At 44.5% G+C, this 19,477-nt stretch overlaps 1 protein-coding gene across 1 annotated transcript in view; it reads left to right on the plus strand.

Annotated features, from left to right (window-relative positions):
- EMX2 (empty spiracles homeobox 2) overlaps positions 1 to 19,477 on the plus strand; it is a 72,431-nt gene that overhangs the window by 45,944 nt on the left and 7,010 nt on the right. The window contains exon 2 of the mRNA XM_044298053.1: positions 15,613 to 15,797. Within this exon, the coding sequence (XP_044153988.1) occupies positions 15,613 to 15,797 (185 nt within the window). The remainder of the gene's footprint in view (positions 1 to 15,612; positions 15,798 to 19,477) is intronic.

The following is a 19,477-nucleotide window of genomic DNA, read 5'->3' on the forward strand; positions in this document are numbered from 1 at the left end:
CACAGGATAGGATTAGATACACAGCTCAGCAGACAGTATCACACAGGATAGGATTAGATACACAGCTCAGCAGACAGTATCACACAGGATAGGATTAGATACACAGCTCAGCAGACAGTATCACACAGGATAGGATTAGATACACAGCTCAGCAGACAGTATCACACAGGATAGGATTAGATACACAGCTCAGCAGACAGTATCACACAGGATAGGATTAGATACACAGCTCAGCAGACAGTATCACACAGGATAGGATTAGATACACAGCTCAGCAGACAGTATCACACAGGATAGGATTAGATACACAGCTCAGCAGACAGTATCACACAGGATAGGATTAGATACACAGCTCAGCAGACAGTATCACACAGGATAGGATTAGATACACAGCTCAGCAGACAGTATCACACAGGATAGGATTAGATACACAGCTCAGCAGACAGTATCACACAGGATAGGATTAGATACACAGCTCAGCAGACAGTATCACACAGGATAGGATTAGATACACAGCTCAGCAGACAGTATCACACAGGATAGGATTAGATACACAGCTCAGCAGACAGTATCACACAGGATAGGATTAGATACACAGCTCAGCAGACAGTATCACACAGGATAGGATTAGATACACAGCTCAGCAGACAGTATCACACAGGATAGGATTAGATACACAGCTCAGCAGACAGTATCACACAGGATAGGATTAGATACACAGCTCAGCAGACAGTATCACACAGGATAGGATTAGATACACAGCTCAGCAGACAGTATCACACAGGATAGGATTAGATACACAGCTCAGCAGACAGTATCACACAGGATAGGATTAGATACACAGCTCAGCAGACAGTATCACACAGGATAGGATTAGATACACAGCTCAGCAGACAGTATCACACAGGATAGGATTAGATACACAGCTCAGCAGACAGTATCACACAGGATAGGATTAGATACACAGCTCAGCAGACAGTATCACACAGGATAGGATTAGATACACAGCTCAGCAGACAGTATCACACAGGATAGGATTAGATACACAGCTCAGCAGACAGTATCACACAGGATAGGATTAGATACACAGCTCAGCAGACAGTATCACACAGGATAGGATTAGATACACAGCTCAGCAGACAGTATCACACAGGATAGGATTAGATACACAGCTCAGCAGACAGTATCACACAGGATAGGATTAGATACACAGCTCAGCAGACAGTATCACACAGGATAGGATTAGATACACAGCTCAGCAGACAGTATCACACAGGATAGGATTAGATACACAGCTCAGCAGACAGTATCACACAGGATAGGATTAGATACACAGCTCAGCAGACAGTATCACACAGGATAGGATTAGATACACAGCTCAGCAGACAGTATCACACAGGATAGGATTAGATACACAGCTCAGCAGACAGTATCACACAGGATAGGATTAGATACACAGCTCAGCAGACAGTATCACACAGGATAGGATTAGATACACAGCTCAGCAGACAGTATCACACAGGATAGGATTAGATACACAGCTCAGCAGACAGTATCACACAGGATAGGATTAGATACACAGCTCAGCAGACAGTATCACACAGGATAGGATTAGATACACAGCTCAGCAGACAGTATCACACAGGATAGGATTAGATACACAGCTCAGCAGACAGTATCACACAGGATAGGATTAGATACACAGCTCAGCAGACAGTATCACACAGGATAGGATTAGATACACAGCTCAGCAGACAGTATCACACAGGATAGGATTAGATACACAGCTCAGCAGACAGTATCACACAGGATAGGATTAGATACACAGCTCAGCAGACAGTATCACACAGGATAGGATTAGATACACAGCTCAGCAGACAGTATCACACAGGATAGGATTAGATACACAGCTCAGCAGACAGTATCACACAGGATAGGATTAGATACACAGCTCAGCAGACAGTATCACACAGGATAGGATTAGATACACAGCTCAGCAGACAGTATCACACAGGATAGGATTAGATACACAGCTCAGCAGACAGTATCACACAGGATAGGATTAGATACACAGCTCAGCAGACAGTATCACACAGGATAGGATTAGATACACAGCTCAGCAGACAGTATCACACAGGATAGGATTAGATACACAGCTCAGCAGACAGTATCACACAGGATAGGATTAGATACACAGCTCAGCAGACAGTATCACACAGGATAGGATTAGATACACAGCTCAGCAGACAGTATCACACAGGATAGGATTAGATACACAGCTCAGCAGACAGTATCACACAGGATAGGATTAGATACACAGCTCAGCAGACAGTATCACACAGGATAGGATTAGATACACAGCTCAGCAGACAGTATCACACAGGATAGGATTAGATACACAGCTCAGCAGACAGTATCACACAGGATAGGATTAGATACACAGCTCAGCAGACAGTATCACACAGGATAGGATTAGATACACAGCTCAGCAGACAGTATCACACAGGATAGGATTAGATACACAGCTCAGCAGACAGTATCACACAGGATAGGATTAGATACACAGCTCAGCAGACAGTATCACACAGGATAGGATTAGATACACAGCTCAGCAGACAGTATCACACAGGACAGGATTAGATACACAGCTCAGCAGACAGTATCACACAGGATAGGATTAGATACACAGCTCAGCAGACAGTATCACACAGGATAGGATTAGATACACAGCTCAGCAGACAGTATCACACAGGATAGGATTAGATACACAGCTCAGCAGACAGTATCACACAGGATAGGATTAGATACACAGCTCAGCAGACAGTATCACACAGGACAGGATTAGATACACAGCTCAGCAGACAGTATCACACAGGATAGGATTAGATACACAGCTCAGCAGACAGTATCACACAGGATAGGATTAGATACACAGCTCAGCAGACAGTATCACACAGGATAGGATTAGATACACAGCTCAGCAGACAGTATCACACAGGATAGGATTAGATACACAGCTCAGCAGACAGTATCACACAGGATAGGATTAGATACACAGCTCAGCAGACAGTATCACACAGGATAGGATTAGATACACAGCTCAGCAGACAGTATCACACAGGATAGGATTAGATACACAGCTCAGCAGACAGTATCACACAGGATAGGATTAGATACACAGCTCAGCAGACAGTATCACACAGGATAGGATTAGATACACAGCTCAGCAGGCAGTATCACACAGGATAGGATTAGATACACAGCTCAGCAGACAGTATCACACAGGATAGGATTAGATACACAGCTCAGCAGACAGTATCACACAGGATAGGATTAGATACACAGCTCAGCAGGCAGTATCACACAGGATAGGATTAGATACACAGCTCAGCAGACTGTATCACACAGGATAGGATTAGATACACAGCTCAGCAGTCAGTATCACACAGGATAGGATTAGATACACAGCTCAGCAGACAGTATCACACAGGATAGGATTAGATACACAGCTCAGCAGACAGTATCACACAGGATAGGATTAGATACACAGCTCAGCAGACAGTATCACACAGGATAGGATTAGATACACAGCTCAGCAGACAGTATCACACAGGATAGGATTAGATACACAGCTCAGCAGACAGTATCACACAGGATAGGATTAGATACACAGCTCAGCAGACGGTATCACACAGGATAGGATTAGATACACAGCTCAGCAGACAGTATCACACAGGATAGGATTAGATACACAGCTCAGCAGACAGTATCACACAGGACAGGATTAGATACATTGTAGAGGTCACTGTTATAGGTGGATACTATCTATATCTTTTAACGACACACAGAAACATGAGATAAAACAGATGAAATACCCCTGTGGAAGCCGCGTCCTTCTAGTATATGCAGTGGATATAATGTCCGGTGTCTGTGATGTAAAAAAAAAGAGATAAATAATTTCAGAACTTTTCCCACCTTTAATGTGACCTATAAACTGTACAACTCAATGGAAAAACAAACTGAAATCTTTTAGGTTGAGGGAAGAAAAAATATAAAAATAAAATAATATGATTGCATAAGTGTGCACGCCCTTAAACTAATACTTTGTTGAAGGAACCTTTGATGTTATTCCAGCACTCAGTATTTTTGGGTCTGAGTCTATCAGCATGGCACAATGTGACTCTTCTTTGCAAAAACCCTCTAAACCTGTCAGATGGCGAGGGCATCTCCTGGGCACAGCCCTCTTCAGATCACCCCACAGATTGCGAGGGCATCTCCTGGGCACAGTCCTCTTCAGATCACCCCACAGATTGCGAGGGCATCTCCTGGGCACGGCCCTCTTCAGATCACCCCACAGATTGCGAGGGCATCTCCTGGGCACAGCCCTCTTCAGATCACCCCACAGATTGCGAGGGCATCTCCTGGGCACAGCCCTCTTCAGATCACCTCATAGATTGCGAGGGCATCTCCTGGGCACAGTCCTCTTCAGATCACCCCACAGATTGCGAGGGCATCTCCTGGGCACAGTCCTCTTCAGATCACCCCACAGATTGCGAGGGCATCTCCTGGGCACAGTCCTCTTCAGATCACCCCACAGATTGTGAGGGCATCTCCTGGGCACGGCCCTCTTCAGATCACCCCACAGATTGCGAGGGCATCTCCTGGGCACAGCCCTCTTCAGATCACCCCACAGATTGCGAGGGCATCTCCTGGGCACAGCCCTCTTCAGATCACCCCACAGATTGCAAGGGCATCTCCTGGGCACAGCCCTCTTCAGATCACCCCACAGATTGCGAGGGCATCTCCTGGGCACAGCCCTCTTCAGATCACCCCACAGACTGCAGGGGCATCTCCTGGGCACAGCTCTGTTCAGATCACCCCACAGACTGCGAGGGCATCTCCTGGGCACAGCCCTCTTCAGATCACCCCACAGATTGCGAGGGCATCTCCTGGGCACAGCCCTAATCAGATCACCCCACAGATTGCGAGGGCATCTCCTGGGCACGGCCCTCTTCAGATCACCCCACAGATTGCGAGGGCTCCTCCTGGGCACGGCCCTCTTCAGATCACCCCACAGATTGCGAGGGCATCTCCTGGGCACGGCCCTCTTCAGATCACCCCACAGATTGCGAGGGCATCTCCTGGGCACAGCGCTCTTCAGATCACCCCACAGATTGCGAGGGCATCTCCTGGGCACAGCCCTCTTCAGATCACCCCGCAGATTGTCAATCGGTTCAGGTCTGGGCTCTGGCTGGGCCATTCCACAACTCATCTTCTTCTGGTGAAGCCATTCCTTGGTTGATTTGGATCTATGCTTTGGGTCGTTGTCCTGCTGAAAGATGAAGTTCCTCTTCATGTTCCTCTTTCTAGCAGAAGCCTGAAGGTTTTGGGCCAATATTGACTGGTATTTGGAACTGTTCAGAATTCCCTCCAGCTTAACTAAGGCCCCAGTTTCAGCTGAAGAAGAGCAGCCCCTTGGCATGATGCTGCCCCCACCATGCTTCACTGTGGGGATGGGGTTCTTCTGGTGATGTGCAGGGTTGTTTTTGCGCCAAACATATCTTTTGGAATTATGGCCAAAAAGTTCCACCTTGGTCTCATCCGACCATAACACCTTTTCCCACAGGCTTTTGGGAGACTTCAGATGTGTTTCTGCAGAATGTTGCCTGTCTTGGATGTTTCTCTTGGTAAGAGAAGGCTTTCGTCTTGCCCCTCTGCCCCACAGCCCAGACATGAAGAATACGGGAGATTGTTGTCACATGGACCACACGGCCAGGACTGGCCAGATATTCCTGCAGCTCCTGTAATGTTGCTGTCGGCCTCTTGGTCGCTTCCCAGACCAGTTTTCTTCTCGTCTTTTCATCAGTTTTGGAGGGACGTCCAGTTCTTGGTGAGTTCACTGTTGGGCCATATTTTCTCCACTTGATGATGACGGTCTCCATTGTGTTCTATGGTATATCTAATGCCTTGGAAATTCTTTTGTCCCCTTCTCCTGACTGATACCTTGTAACAATGAGACCCCTCTGATGCTTTGGAAGCTCTCTGTGGACCGTGGCTTCTGCTGTGGGATGTGACTAAGAAAACTGCAGGAAAGACCAACTAGAGCAGCTGAACTTTATCCGGGGTTAATCAGAGGCACTTTACATGATGGCCGGGTGTCTGCTGACTCCGATCTAACAGGATTGTGGATGTGATTGCTTAATTCTGAACACAGCTGCATCCCCAGTTATAAGAGGGTGTGCCCACTTATGCAACCACATTATTTTAGTTTTTTTTCCCCCTCCACCTAAAAGATTCCCGTTTGTTTTTCAATTGAGTTGTACAGTTTATAGGTCACATTAAAGGGGGAAAAAGTTCTGAAATGATTTATCTTTGTCTCATTTTTTTACATCACAGAAACCTGACATTATATCAGGGGTGTGTAGACTTTTTATATCCACTGTATATATATATATATATATATATATATATTGAGATGTATGTATACAGTTATATATAGTAAGGCGTGTGTGTGTGTGTATGTGTGTATGTGTGTATATATATACACTAGCAGAAGGTCCTGGCTTCGCACAGGTATATTTTATCTATTTCATTTTATGTTTCTGTGTGTCATTAAAACATATCGACAGTATCCCCCATAACGGTGACCTCTACAGCCCCTTTAACAGTGACCTCCGCAGCGCTAGCCTTTTTAATAGTGACCTCCACAGCACCCGCCCCTTTAACAGTGACCTCCAGAGTACCTGCCCCTTTAATAGTGACCTCCACAGTGCCCGCCTCTTTAAGATTATATTCCCCCCTTGGGTCCAACTTGGAGGACACCTTAGCACCAACAATCTGCTTTACCAAGTCAGGAATCAAAGAAAGGGGGTACCGATCACAGACTGTAATCCAATTGAGCTCTCGGAAGTCCAGACATGGCCTAAGAGTTCCGTCTTTCTTCTTTACAAAGAAAAACCCTGCTTTCACTGGTGACTTGGATGGTCTAATATGTCCCGTAGCCAAACTCTCGGCAGTCTACTCTAGGTTATATAACCTAGATTTGGGCAACTTTTCTCCGGGAATAAGATTGATGTGACAATCATATTCCCGATGTGGGGGTAACCCCTGGCAACCACTCTCAGAAAATACATCAGAAAAATCTGAAATGAAAGTGAGTACAGCTTTAGTGGTTAAGACAGAAAGAGATGTATTAAGACAGTTGTCCATGCAATAATCACTCCAATCGAGAATCTGTCTCGCTTGCCAGTCAATAGTAGGATTATGTTTGTTCAACCTTGGCAAACCCAGAACCAACGGAGCAGGCAGACCCTCCAACACAAAACACAAAATGGATTCCTGATGAAAATCACCCACTCTTAAATGGATGTCCTGCGCCATCTGTGACAAACATTTGTGAGAAAGTGGTGCGCAGTCAATTGCAAACAACGAAATATTAATGCACTTGTAGTCAAACAATGCAAACGGACGAACTAATCATCAATTCGGTTAACCCCAGCCCCACCTTAATTCCCACAGTTTTGGACTCTAGTGCCACCTCGGCAGACAGGAGAAATTGGGTACTACCAGTAAATGACAAAAGTAAGTTCTCTGACTCCCCACCCAAACCACCAAGAGTAAGATGAGAATTAAACGTCTTTTTTTTTTTTCACCTTGACGCTGAACGTAAGGACAAATATTAACAAAATGTCCCCTTTTTCCACAGAAAAAAAACCATACTCCCTTCTTCTGACTAGAACTCTTGTAAGCAGACCCAGGGGTAGCTCCCCCTAGCTGCATGGGTTCATCACCAGGCATAAACTCAAGAGTCTCTCCACCCAAGGTGTCAGTGGAAGCCGCCACATTATATGCTAGTTCGTCCTGAGAGTGAGGGACCTTAGATCTCTCTCAGGCGTCTATCAATACATACAGCATAGGACATGGCTGCTTCCAATGACTACGAATTTCCGTTAAAGGCCAATGCGTTCCCTGACAGAATTGACTACGGAGAGCTGGATCATTCCACTCCATATCCGTAACCCATCTCTTAAATTCAGAGCAATAGATCTCCGCAGAACGATCTCCCTACTGTAAACCACGTAACTTGGTCTCGGCCAGGGAGATTCAATCTGGGTCATCGTAGATAAGACCTAGAGCTCTGAAAAATTAATCTACCGACCGGAGAGACTGCCATCCGGTCGGCAGAGAAAAAGCCCAAGACTGAGCATCCCCTTTAAGCAACGATATAATACCCACTCTTTGATTCTCATCCCTAGATGAGAACGGACGTAACTTAAAGTACAATTTACATGATTCTCTGAACCAAATGAATTCCCCAAAAAATCTGTCCGGAAGTGCAACCTTAGTTTCATGACAGGCCTGGTAACTACTACTGACACCAGCAGCCTGTGATCCCTGGTTCTGCATACGGAGGTCAGCTACCTCTATAGACAGACCCTGCAATTGTCCAGCCAGTGCAGCGATTGGATCCATAGCCTCACTGACATAAAGAAAAATTAAGGTTTTCGGCGGTTGATAATATCATGGCCCGGTGTGGGTAATAAACTCCACCCCGAACACAAGAGGGAAGGGAAAAGGTACTAGGCCTGGAAACTAGGGAAAGGGGAAAGGTCACCACCTAGTCAATCCCTAAACGGAGCCCTGACTACTATAAGTATGAACAGACCTTTATGGTAGGAATATTCATACGCTGGAACCTAGGGCCCTATCTGACCCTAAAGTGCCCTAGAAATAGTGTCAGCACCAGAGATGACCTGTTCTTTCCCAGATGAAGGAAAAGGAGACTCCTTCAGGCCTAATACCAAAAGGTAGGGGAAAACCACAAACAAGAAATAGGGAAAAGACACTTAACTCCAAGGTACGCTGACGAGCAGGAACTCAAAGGAAAACCAACACCAGAACTTCCACAACCAAAAAGGAGCTATCAACCACATAGCATGATGGGTGAGGCCGTACTAAATAGAAGAGTTGTAGTGACCACTTAAGCTACACCTGAGACCAGAGGTGTGGTTATACCCACCAACAAGAGTGAAACCAAAAGTGTCTGTCAGCTCACATTATGTGCAGCCAGTCTCCTAGATCTTCTGACCCCTGTCACAGGAGAGACAGTGACACAGGGCTGCATGACGACATGTGTCGCTCGACATTTTGTCTCAACAATTTTTATAACGCTAGGCTATGGTGTTGCACTGTGACATGCGACATGCTGCGACACGACGCAAAAAATCAATTCAAGATGGATGCATGTAGCAGTGTAGTTGTGCCCTATGTGTTGTGCGACTTATTGTCATTCTGTAGCCCTAGCCTAAAGCTGACCTACAGCAGTGAAGAAAAATGGCTGGGTTGTTATAGAAACGTGGAGTAAGGGCTTGTTCACACGACCGTGCCGTTTTTTGCAGTCCGCAAATTGCGGATCCGCAAAAAATGGATGCTGTCCATGTGCGTTCCGCAATTTGCGGAACAGAACAGGAGGCCCATAATAGAAATGCCTAATCTTGTCCGCAAAATGGACAAGAATAGGACAGGACTCATAATTTTTTGCGGACCCATTGAAATGAATGGTTCCGTATACGGACCGTATATGGAACGCAAAATAGGTTCATGTGAACAAGCCCTAAAACTGTGTATGTGGAGAGTAACGGCCTGCGAGCTTCTATTGGCTGGTAAGAGTGATGTGATCATGTGTATGGCAGTTAGGATATGAAAAGAAAGACTTGCAGGCTTCCATTGGCTAATGCAGGTAATATTTTGGGAATATCTGAGGAACAAGTACATCCTAGAGAGCTGAGACCCGGTCTAAAACCTTCCTGGACACCTGATGTACCTGTCTGCCAAATTTGGTGAAGATCGGTCCGGTTTTTGGATCGCACATAAAGAACAGACAGAAACTCTTTTTTATAATATAAGAAATATATATATACTAGCAGAAGGACGCGGCTTCGCTCGGGTATATTTCATCTATCTCATTAAAAGATATCGACAGTATCCACTATAACGGCGACATTTACAGTACCCCAGCCCTTTAAAGCTGACCTACAGCACTGAAAAAAAAATCACTGGGTTGTTATGAAAATCTGGTGTAAAACTGTGTGTATGTGGAGACTAAGGGTCCGCGAGCTTCTATTGGCTGATAAGGGTCATGTGACCAGGCTTCTATTGGCTAATGTAGATCATATGTGTATAAGTTTCGTTGAAATCGATGGTTGCGTTATACATACATACATATATACATACATGCATTCATTTATACGTCCTTTTTATATATATAGACAATATATATACTGGGATGGGGTGTATAAATTGGCCTCTTACAAAAAGGACTCTCTTTTGTCCCGACTACCAAATTCAACGCTTTCATGTAGGTCAAGGATTTGCGTCTTTTTGCCTGGAAATTAAAATGGCAGACAGGCCCTATATTCATATTTTAGCAGCTCTATGGGAGGAAGGGTCTAGATTGCCCGGACAATGCCCATTCACAGAACTTAGACCGAAGAGCAAGAGACTACCCCCCCCCCCGCCCCCCCCAATGAGTTCAGATCATAGTAATATAGTTCTTGAAATGGTTACTTCTGAACTGGAAAAAATAACAGACCTCCCCACCCGTTATCAGAAAACATCAAGGGAAGAGATAGAGGCTCTAGTTAATCTAGAAAAAATGGACACCATGGTAATAACAGCAGCAGATAAAGGGGGACCTAGTGGTAATGGATAATGACCGTTACCGACAGGGGTGCCTTGATTTGGTGTCCGATAAGAAGTGTTAGATCATCCTGTCAGGAGACCCTACCCATTCTTTCCTGGCAAATTTTAAAGAAATCCTTGACCATGCGTTAACATGTAAGGTGATTGGAGAAGTGGAACATCAGTAAATGCTCCCCAATAAACCCATTATTACCACCTTCTATGGGTTACCAAAAATACATAAGGGGACATCTCCGTTGAAGGGTAGACCCATTGTATCCGGGGTTCTCTGACGCGTAATTTGATAAAAACCTTTGTCAGTTTGTGTCATCACTGCCATCCTACACCAGAGACACCATGGATTCCCTAAGAAAGATGGAGACCCTTCACTTTGAGCCCGATTGCATATTGGCAAGCATTGACGTTGAATCTTTGTATAGTTCAATTCCTCATGCCGAGGGCCCGGGGGCTGCCTCATACTTCCTGAAAACCCGGGGTGTCCATTTTAATAGCCACAGTTAATTTGTGGTGGAATTATTAGAATTTATGTTAACACACAACTATTTTTTATTTGTCGGTCACTTCTACCACCAGCTCGGGGGACTGCTATGGGGGTCCGGGGTCCCTTATGTGCCCTCCTATGCTAATCTCCTCCTGGGCTGGTGGGAGGATGTCTGTGTCTTTCCGGATAGTCCGGTATGGTGGATGGCCAAGATTGCGTTTTGGACGCGATATATCGATGATGTATTCTTGATATGGAAAGGAAATCTAAGTGAATTTAAGGAATTTATCAGCACCTTGAATGACCATAGTATCGGCCTCTCCTTTACATATGAATGACCGCTGAGAGATTAATGAAAACCTACGGCTACTAATGGCGTACTTCATTGGCCTAGCTGGCGTCCTACAGCTTTAAAGAAAGGCACACCAAAGGGCCCAATTTTAAGGATGAGGAGGAACTGTTCGGATGTGGAGGGATTTTACCAGGAGACGAGAAAACTCAGTGATCGGGGTGAAGATGGAGGGTGTCCGGAATTGACTCTGAGAGAAGCATTTAAATACGCTCGGGATCAGGATAGGAACGAATTCCTGAATCCCAAAAATAAATTGCGTGATCATGAAGAAAATATTATCTGTATCGTCTCTATCTTTGATACAGAAAATAAGGAAATTAGAGGCATTCCCTATACTGAGAATGCTTCCGGACCTCTCTGATGCGGTCCCTCCACGTCCGTACATTACTTTTCGTAAAGGAAGGAGCCCGCGGGACCGTCTTGTACACAGCCACTATTCCAGCCCGAAACAGATGGGCACTTGGCTTGACCGTAAGCCTTTGGGAATGTTTACATGCGGTAGATGTCAGGCCTATAGCCAATATCAAGATCAATCCCTGTTCCACTACCGGCCATTAATATACAGGCAAAACATACAGAGAACTGCGACCAAGAGTGACCACGTTAATGATGTCATCAGAAAAAATAATACAGCGGTAGCTAACCATGTGTTGGAAGTAGATGGAGGTAGACCTGAGGTCCTCGGCACTGGAGGTGGTTCGACAATCCCAAAGAGGCTGTGATTGGGACCGACGGATTCTGCAAATAGAATCCGAATGGATTTATCACTTTCGATCCCAGTCCCCCATGGGACTTAATGAAAGATTGACCTTCTCATGTTTTTTATGGGTCTCAGATGTCTTTGATGTAGTAGGGGGTCGGTTTGGTCTATTGTCCTCTCCTTACCTTTATGATATGTATAAGGGGCGATGAAACTGGATGTGATCACCGACGCGGGAAGCGCCATAATACAATATCTTTGTTGAATATGTGGTAGTCCTCAGTAACAAAGGGGCTTCATATACCAGTATCTGGTTTTATTGTTTTGGCTGCAGTACATGTCGCAGTGGGGGTCATTATCTATAGCGTATTGTTATATGTTTAGGGGCAGTCAAATCTCGTAAGACTCAATAAACATCCAAACAATGCGTCTCCCCTTCTCTTTATGCGCTTGAATCTAAATCTTGAGAGGCGCCAATGATATCAGCGCTACTGATAAAGGCCTTCACTATCTGTGGAACACATTTCCGTAAAGTGGAACGCATTGACCGGACTTTCGCCATTCAGGAGACGCACGTGGAGCTGGCATGCGCTCCATTAGCTGGAAGTACAGCGCATAAACTAGCGCTATAAGAAGGGCTAAAATTATGCTCCGGGGACGCATCCATATCGCGGAAGGACCCCAGAGCAATGGACATAATGGGAACCCGCCGAACATATACGTGAGAGGTCCTGTGGACCACTATCTGTCATTTATCTATTACTTAATTCCGGCTAATCAATCACTGGCGTATATTGTAATAAGGGAGTATAAATACCCTAATGTCCGGTGAATAACCGCCAGTAAAAGCCTCTAGGGCTCCATCAGTTGTAGACTTCATATTGGTTTCTAACTATTTATCTAATTGATTATGAATTGTGGGACCACAGATGGTAGAAGGATTGATTGATGTGCCTTTAACCCTTCAAGACAATTCATCTTGGTCTTGAAATGTCATGTTTTTGAAGGATTTAACTGTGTATAAACCTGTGGGCATAATAACTAGAGATAATATCACTGGTATCTCTGTGTCCCCCACTGTGACCCTGTTTATCTGAGATTTATGTCCTTGCAACTATAGGTTTTTTCCTTGTTTTATTTTTTTCATTATTAATTTATCTTGTGTTGAATAATTACCCCATAGTATTCCCCTGATGAACCGCTATGGGGAAAGGCGTTGGGAATGTTTAGGGTAATGAGAGGGTGAGGCAGGGCAGGTACCGGACCACAGGCCCCCCACCATCGGGTGCTCCTGTGGGTCGAGGTACAGGGATCTGGCAGGGACATCTTCTTTCCAAAGTGTACCCCTGTAGGTCTCCCCTGTAAATGTGAGGATTTATGTTTATGATCTATTGATATGAGATTATGAGATGTGGATTTTTGCTTTATTGCAGTTTTAGAGTATATCGAAATAAAGTATTATTGAGATAGTTATTATATATATGTATAGTGGGTGGTGTGTATACAGTTATATGTATAGTGGGTGGTGTGTATACAGTTATATGTATAGTGGGTGGTGTGTATACAGTTATATGTATAGTGGGGTGTGTGTATACAGTTATATGTATAGTGGGTGGTGTGTATACAGTTATATGTATAGTGGGTGGTGTGTATACAGTTATATGTATAGTGGGTGGTGTGTGTATACAGTTATATATATATAGTGGGTGGTGTGTATACAGTTATATATATAGTGGGTGGTGTGTATACAGTTATATGTATGTATAGTGGGTGGTGTGTATACAGTTATATGTATAGTGGGTGGTGTGTATACAGTTATATATATATATAGTGGGTGGTGTGTATACAGTTATATGTATAGTGGGTGGTGTGTATACAGTTATATGTATAGTGGGTGGTGTGTATACAGTTATATGTATAGTGGGTGGTATGTATAAAGTTATATATATAGTAAGGTGTGTATATATATATATATATATATATATATATATACAGTACAGACCAAAAGTTTGGACACAGCTTCTCATTCAAAGAGTTTTCTTTATTTTCATGACTATGAAAATTGTAGATTCGCACTGAAGGCATCAAAACTATGAATTATCACATGTGGAATTATATACATAACAAACAAGTGTGAAACAACTGAAAATATGTCATATTCTAGGTTCTTCACAGTAGCCACCTTCTGCTTTGATTACTGCTTTGCACACTCTTGGCATTCTCTTGATGAGCTTCCAGAGGTAGTCCCCTGAAATGGTCTTCACTTCACAGGTGTGCCCTGTCAGGTGTAATAAGTGGGATTTCTTGCCTTATAAATGGGGTTGGGACCATCAGTTGCGTTGTGGAGAAGTCAGGTGGATACACAGCTGATCGTCCTACTGAATAGACTGTTAGAATTTGTATTATGGCAAGAAAAAAGCAGCTAAGTAAAGAAAAACGAGTGGCCATCATTACTTTAAGAAATGAAGGTCAGTCAGCCGAAAAATTGGGAAAACTTTGAAAGTGTCCCCAAGTGCAGTCACAAAAGCCATCAAGCGCTACAAAGGTGAACGGATGGACTCTACATGCCTGGTTCCCACCGTGAAGCATGGAGGAGGAGGTGTGACGGTGTGGGGGGCTTTGCTGGTGACACTGTTGGGGATTTATTCAAAATTGAAGGCATACTGAACCAGCATAGGCTACCACAGCATCTTGCAGCGGCATGCTATTCCATCCGGTTTGCGTTTAGTTGGACCATCATTTATTTTTCAACAGGACAATGACCCCAAACACACCTCCAGGCTGTGTAAGGGCTATTTGACCATGAAGGAGAGTGATGGGGTGCTGCGCCAGATGACCTGGCCTCCACAGTCACCGGACCTGAACCCAATCGAGATGGTTTGGGGTGAGCTGGACCGCAGAGTGAAGGCAAAAGGGCCAACAAGTGCTGAGCATCTCTGGGAACTCCTTCAAGACTGTTGGAAGACCATTTCAGGTGACTACCTCTTGAAGCTCATCAAGAGAATGCCAAGAGTGTGCAAAGCAGTAATCAAAGCAAAAGGCGGCTACTGTGAAGAACCTAGAATATGACATATTTTCAGTTGTTTCACACTTTTTTGTTATGTATATAATTCCACATGTGATAATTCATAGTCATGAAAATAAAGAAAACTCTTTGAATGAGAAGGTGTGTACCAAACTTTTGGTCTGTACTGTATATATATATATATATATGTATAGTGGTTGGTGTGTGTACAGTTATATATAGTAAGGTGTGTGTATATATATATATATATATATATATATATAGTGGGGTGTATGACTGATGCCAGGGTCGAGGGGGGGGGGGGTGCTGCTGGATTCTGCCCCGGCTGAGCCTGCTCACTGCTTTCTCCACAGGTAATGACACAAGTGCAGAGAGCTTCCTATTGCACAATGCTTTGGCCCGAAAACCCAAGCGGATCCGAACCGCCTTCTCCCCGTCCCAGTTACTGCGGCTGGAGCATGCCTTTGAGAAGAACCACTATGTGGTCGGCGCAGAGAGGAAGCAGCTGGCGCACAGCCTGAGCCTCACAGAGACGCAGGTACTGATTCCTGAGCCTGACCACAAGACCTGGTACTGACCCTCGAGCCTGACCACAAGACCTGGTACTGGCCCTCGAGCCTGACCACAAGACCTGGTACTGACCCTCAAGCCTGGGCATAAGACCTAGTACTGACCCTCGAGCCTGGGCATAAGACCTTGTACTGACCCTCAAACCTGGGCACAAGACCTGGTACTGATCCCTGAGCCTGGACACAAAGCCTGGCACTGACCCTCAAGCCTGGGCACCAAGCCTGGTACTGACCCCTGAGCCTGGGCACAAGGCCTAGTACTGATTGTAGGCACAAAGGCTGGTACTGACCCTTGAACCTGGGTACAAAGCCTGATACTAACCACTGAGCCCTAGCACACGGCCTGGTACTGATTCCCGAGCCTGGGCACACAGCCTGTAGTAACCCTCGAGCCTAGGCACAAGGCTTGGTACTGCCCCTGAGTCTGTATTATTAGTATTAATAATACAGTATTATTATTAATACAGTGCTAGTATTATTTTATTATCTTCCTCCTGGACATAATTGTCAGCTGCAGTATAATATTATCTTCCTCCTCCTCCTGGGTCTTGTTGTCAGCTGCAGTATTGTATTATCTTCCTCCTCCTCCTGGACCTGGTTGTCAGCTGCAGTATTATACTATTGTTATGTTCCTCCTCCTCCTGGAGCTGGTTGTCAGCTGCAGTATTATACTATTGTTATGTTCCTCCTCCTCCTGGACCTGGTTGTCAGCTGCAGTATTATACTATTGTTATGTTCCTCCTCCTCCTGGACCTGGTTGTCAGCTGCAGTATTATACTATTGTTATGTTCCTCCTCCTCCTGGACCTGGTTGTCAGCTGCAGTATTATACTATTGTTATGTTCCTCCTCCTCCTGGACCTGGTTGTCAGCTGCAGTATTATACTATTGTTATGTTCCTCCTCCTCCTGGGACTGGTTGTCAGCTGCAATATAATATTAATGTTATCTTCCTCCTCCTCCTGGACCTGGTTGTCAGCTTCAGTATTTTATTATTATCTTCCTCCTGGGCCTGGTTGTCAGCTGCAGTATTATACTATTATTATCTTCCTCTTCCTGGTTGTCTACTGCAGTATTATATTATTATTATCTTCCTCCTCTACTGGGCCTGGTTGTCAGCTGCAGTATTGCTCCTCCTCCTGGGCCTGTTTACAGATGGTGCAGTGAGTGACTGTGAATGAGGGTTGCAGTCAGTTTACAGAATGTGCAGTGAGTGTATGAGGATTACAGTACGCTTATAGAAGGTGCATTGAGTGTATAGGAGTTGAAGTAACTTTACTGAAGGTTCAGTGAGTGTATAGGAGTTGGAGTAACTTTACTGAAGGTTCAGTGAGTGTATAGGAGTTGGAGTAAGTTAACAGAATGTGCAGTGAGTGTATGAGAATTACAGTAAACTTATAAAAGGTGCAGTGAGTGTTGCAGTAAGTTAACAGAAGGTGCAGGGAGTAAATGAGAGCTGCAGTAAGTTTACAGATGATGCACTGGGTGTATGAGGGTTGCAGTAAGTTTACAGAAGGTGCAGTGAGTGTATGAGAGTTGCAATGAGTTTACAGAAGCTGCAGTGAGTATATAGGAGTTGCAGTAAGTTTACAGAAGGTGCAGTGAGTGTATGATGGTTGCAGTAAGTTTACAGAAGCTGCAGTGAGTATATAAGAGTTGCAGTAAGTTTACAGAAGGTGCAGTGAGTGTATGAGGGTTGCAGTAAGTTTACAGAAGCTGCAGTGAGTCTATGAGGGTTGCAGTAAGTTTACAGAAGCTGCAGTGAGTATATAGGAGTTGCAGTAAGTTTACAGAAGGTGCAGTGAGTGTATGAGGGTTGCAGTAAGTTTACAGAAGGTGCAGTGAGTCTATGAGGGTTGCAGTAAGTTTACAGAAGATGCAGTGAGTGCATGAGGATTACAGTACGCTTATAGAAGGTGCATTGAGTGTATAGGAGTTGAAGTAACTTTACTGAAGGTTCAGTGAGTGTATAGGAGTTGGAGTAAGTTAACAGAATGTGCAGTGAGTGTATGAGAATTACAGTAAACTTATAAAAGGTGCAGTGAGTGTTGCAGTAAGTTAACAGAAGGTGCAGGGAGTAAATGAGAGCTGCAGTAAGTTTACAGATGATGCACTGGGTGTATGAGAGTTGCAGTAAGTTTACTGAAGGTGCAGTGAGTATATAGGAGTTGCAGTAAGTTTACAGAAGGTGCAGTGAGTGTATGAGAGTTGCAATGAGTTTACAGAAGCTGCAGTGAGTATATAGGAGTTGCAGTAAGTTTACAGAAGGTGCAGTGAGTATATGATGGTTGCAGTAAGTTTACAGAAGCTGCAGTGAGTATATAAGTGTTGCAGTAAGTTTACAGAAGGTGCAGTGAGTGTATGAGGGTTGCAGTAAGTTTACAGAAGGTGCAGTGAGTCTATGAGGGTTGCAGTAAGTTTACGGAAGCTGCAGTGAGTATATAGGAGTTGCAGTAAGTTTACAGAAGGTGCAGTGAGTGTATGAGGGTTGCAGTAAGTTTACAGAAGGTGCAGTGAGTCTATGAGGGTTGCAGTAAGTTTACAGAAGCTGCAGTGAGTGTATGAGGGTTGCAGTAAGTTTACAGAAGGTGCAGTGAGTGTATGATAGTTGCAGTAAGTTTACAGAAGCTGCAGTGAGTATATAGGAGTTGCAGTAAGTTTACAGAAGGTGCAGTGACTGTATGAGGGTTGCAGTTAGTTTACAGAAGGTGCAGTGAGTGTATGAGGGTTGCAGTAAGTTTACAGAAGCTGCAGTGAGTATATAGGAGTTGCAGTAAGTTTACAGAAGCTGCAGTGAGTATATAGGAGTTGCAGTAAGTTTACAGAAGGTGCAGTGAGTCTACGAGGGTTGCAGTAAGTTTACAGAAGATGCAGTGAGTGTTTGAGGGTTGCAGTAAGTTTACAAAAGGTGCAGTGAGTGTATGATGGTTGCAGTAAGTTTACAGAAGCTGCAGTGAGTATATAGGAGTTGCAGTAAGTTTACAGAAGGTGCAGTGAGTGTATGAGGGTTGCAGTAAGTTTACAGAAGGTGCAGTGAGTATATAGGAGTTGCAGTAAGTTTACAGAAGGTGCAGTGAGTGTATGAGGGTTGCAGTAAGTTTACAGAAGGTGCAGTGAGTCTATGAGGGTTGCAGTAAGTTTACAGAAGATGCAGTGAGTGTATGAGGGTTGCAGTAAGTTTACAGAAGGTGCAGTGAGTGTATGAAGGTTGCAGTAAGTTTACAGAAGGTGCAGTGAGTGTATGATGGTTGCAGTAAGTTTACAGAAGCTGCAGTGAGTGTATGAGGGTTGCAGTAAGTTTACAGAAGGTGCAGTGAGTCTATGAGGGTTGCAGTAAGTTTACAGAAGATGCAGTGAGTGTATGATGGTTGCAGTAAGTTTACAGAAGGTGCAGTGAGTGTATGATGGTTGCAGTAAGTTTACAGAAGCTGCAGTGAGTATATAGGAGTTGCAGTAAGTTTACAGAAGGTGCAGTGACTGTATGAGGGTTGCAGTAAGTTTACAGAAGATGCAGTGAGTGTATGATGGTTGCAGTAAGTTTACAGAAGCTGCAGTGAGTATATAGGAGTTGCAGTAAGTTTACAGAAGCTGCAGTGAGTGTATAGGAGTTGCAGTAATTTTTCAGAAGCTGCAGTGAGTGTATAGGAGTTGA

This window comes from Bufo gargarizans, chromosome 6 (assembly GCF_014858855.1).
Source record: "Bufo gargarizans isolate SCDJY-AF-19 chromosome 6, ASM1485885v1, whole genome shotgun sequence".
In the NCBI taxonomy this organism is placed as follows: Eukaryota; Metazoa; Chordata; class Amphibia; order Anura; family Bufonidae; genus Bufo; species Bufo gargarizans.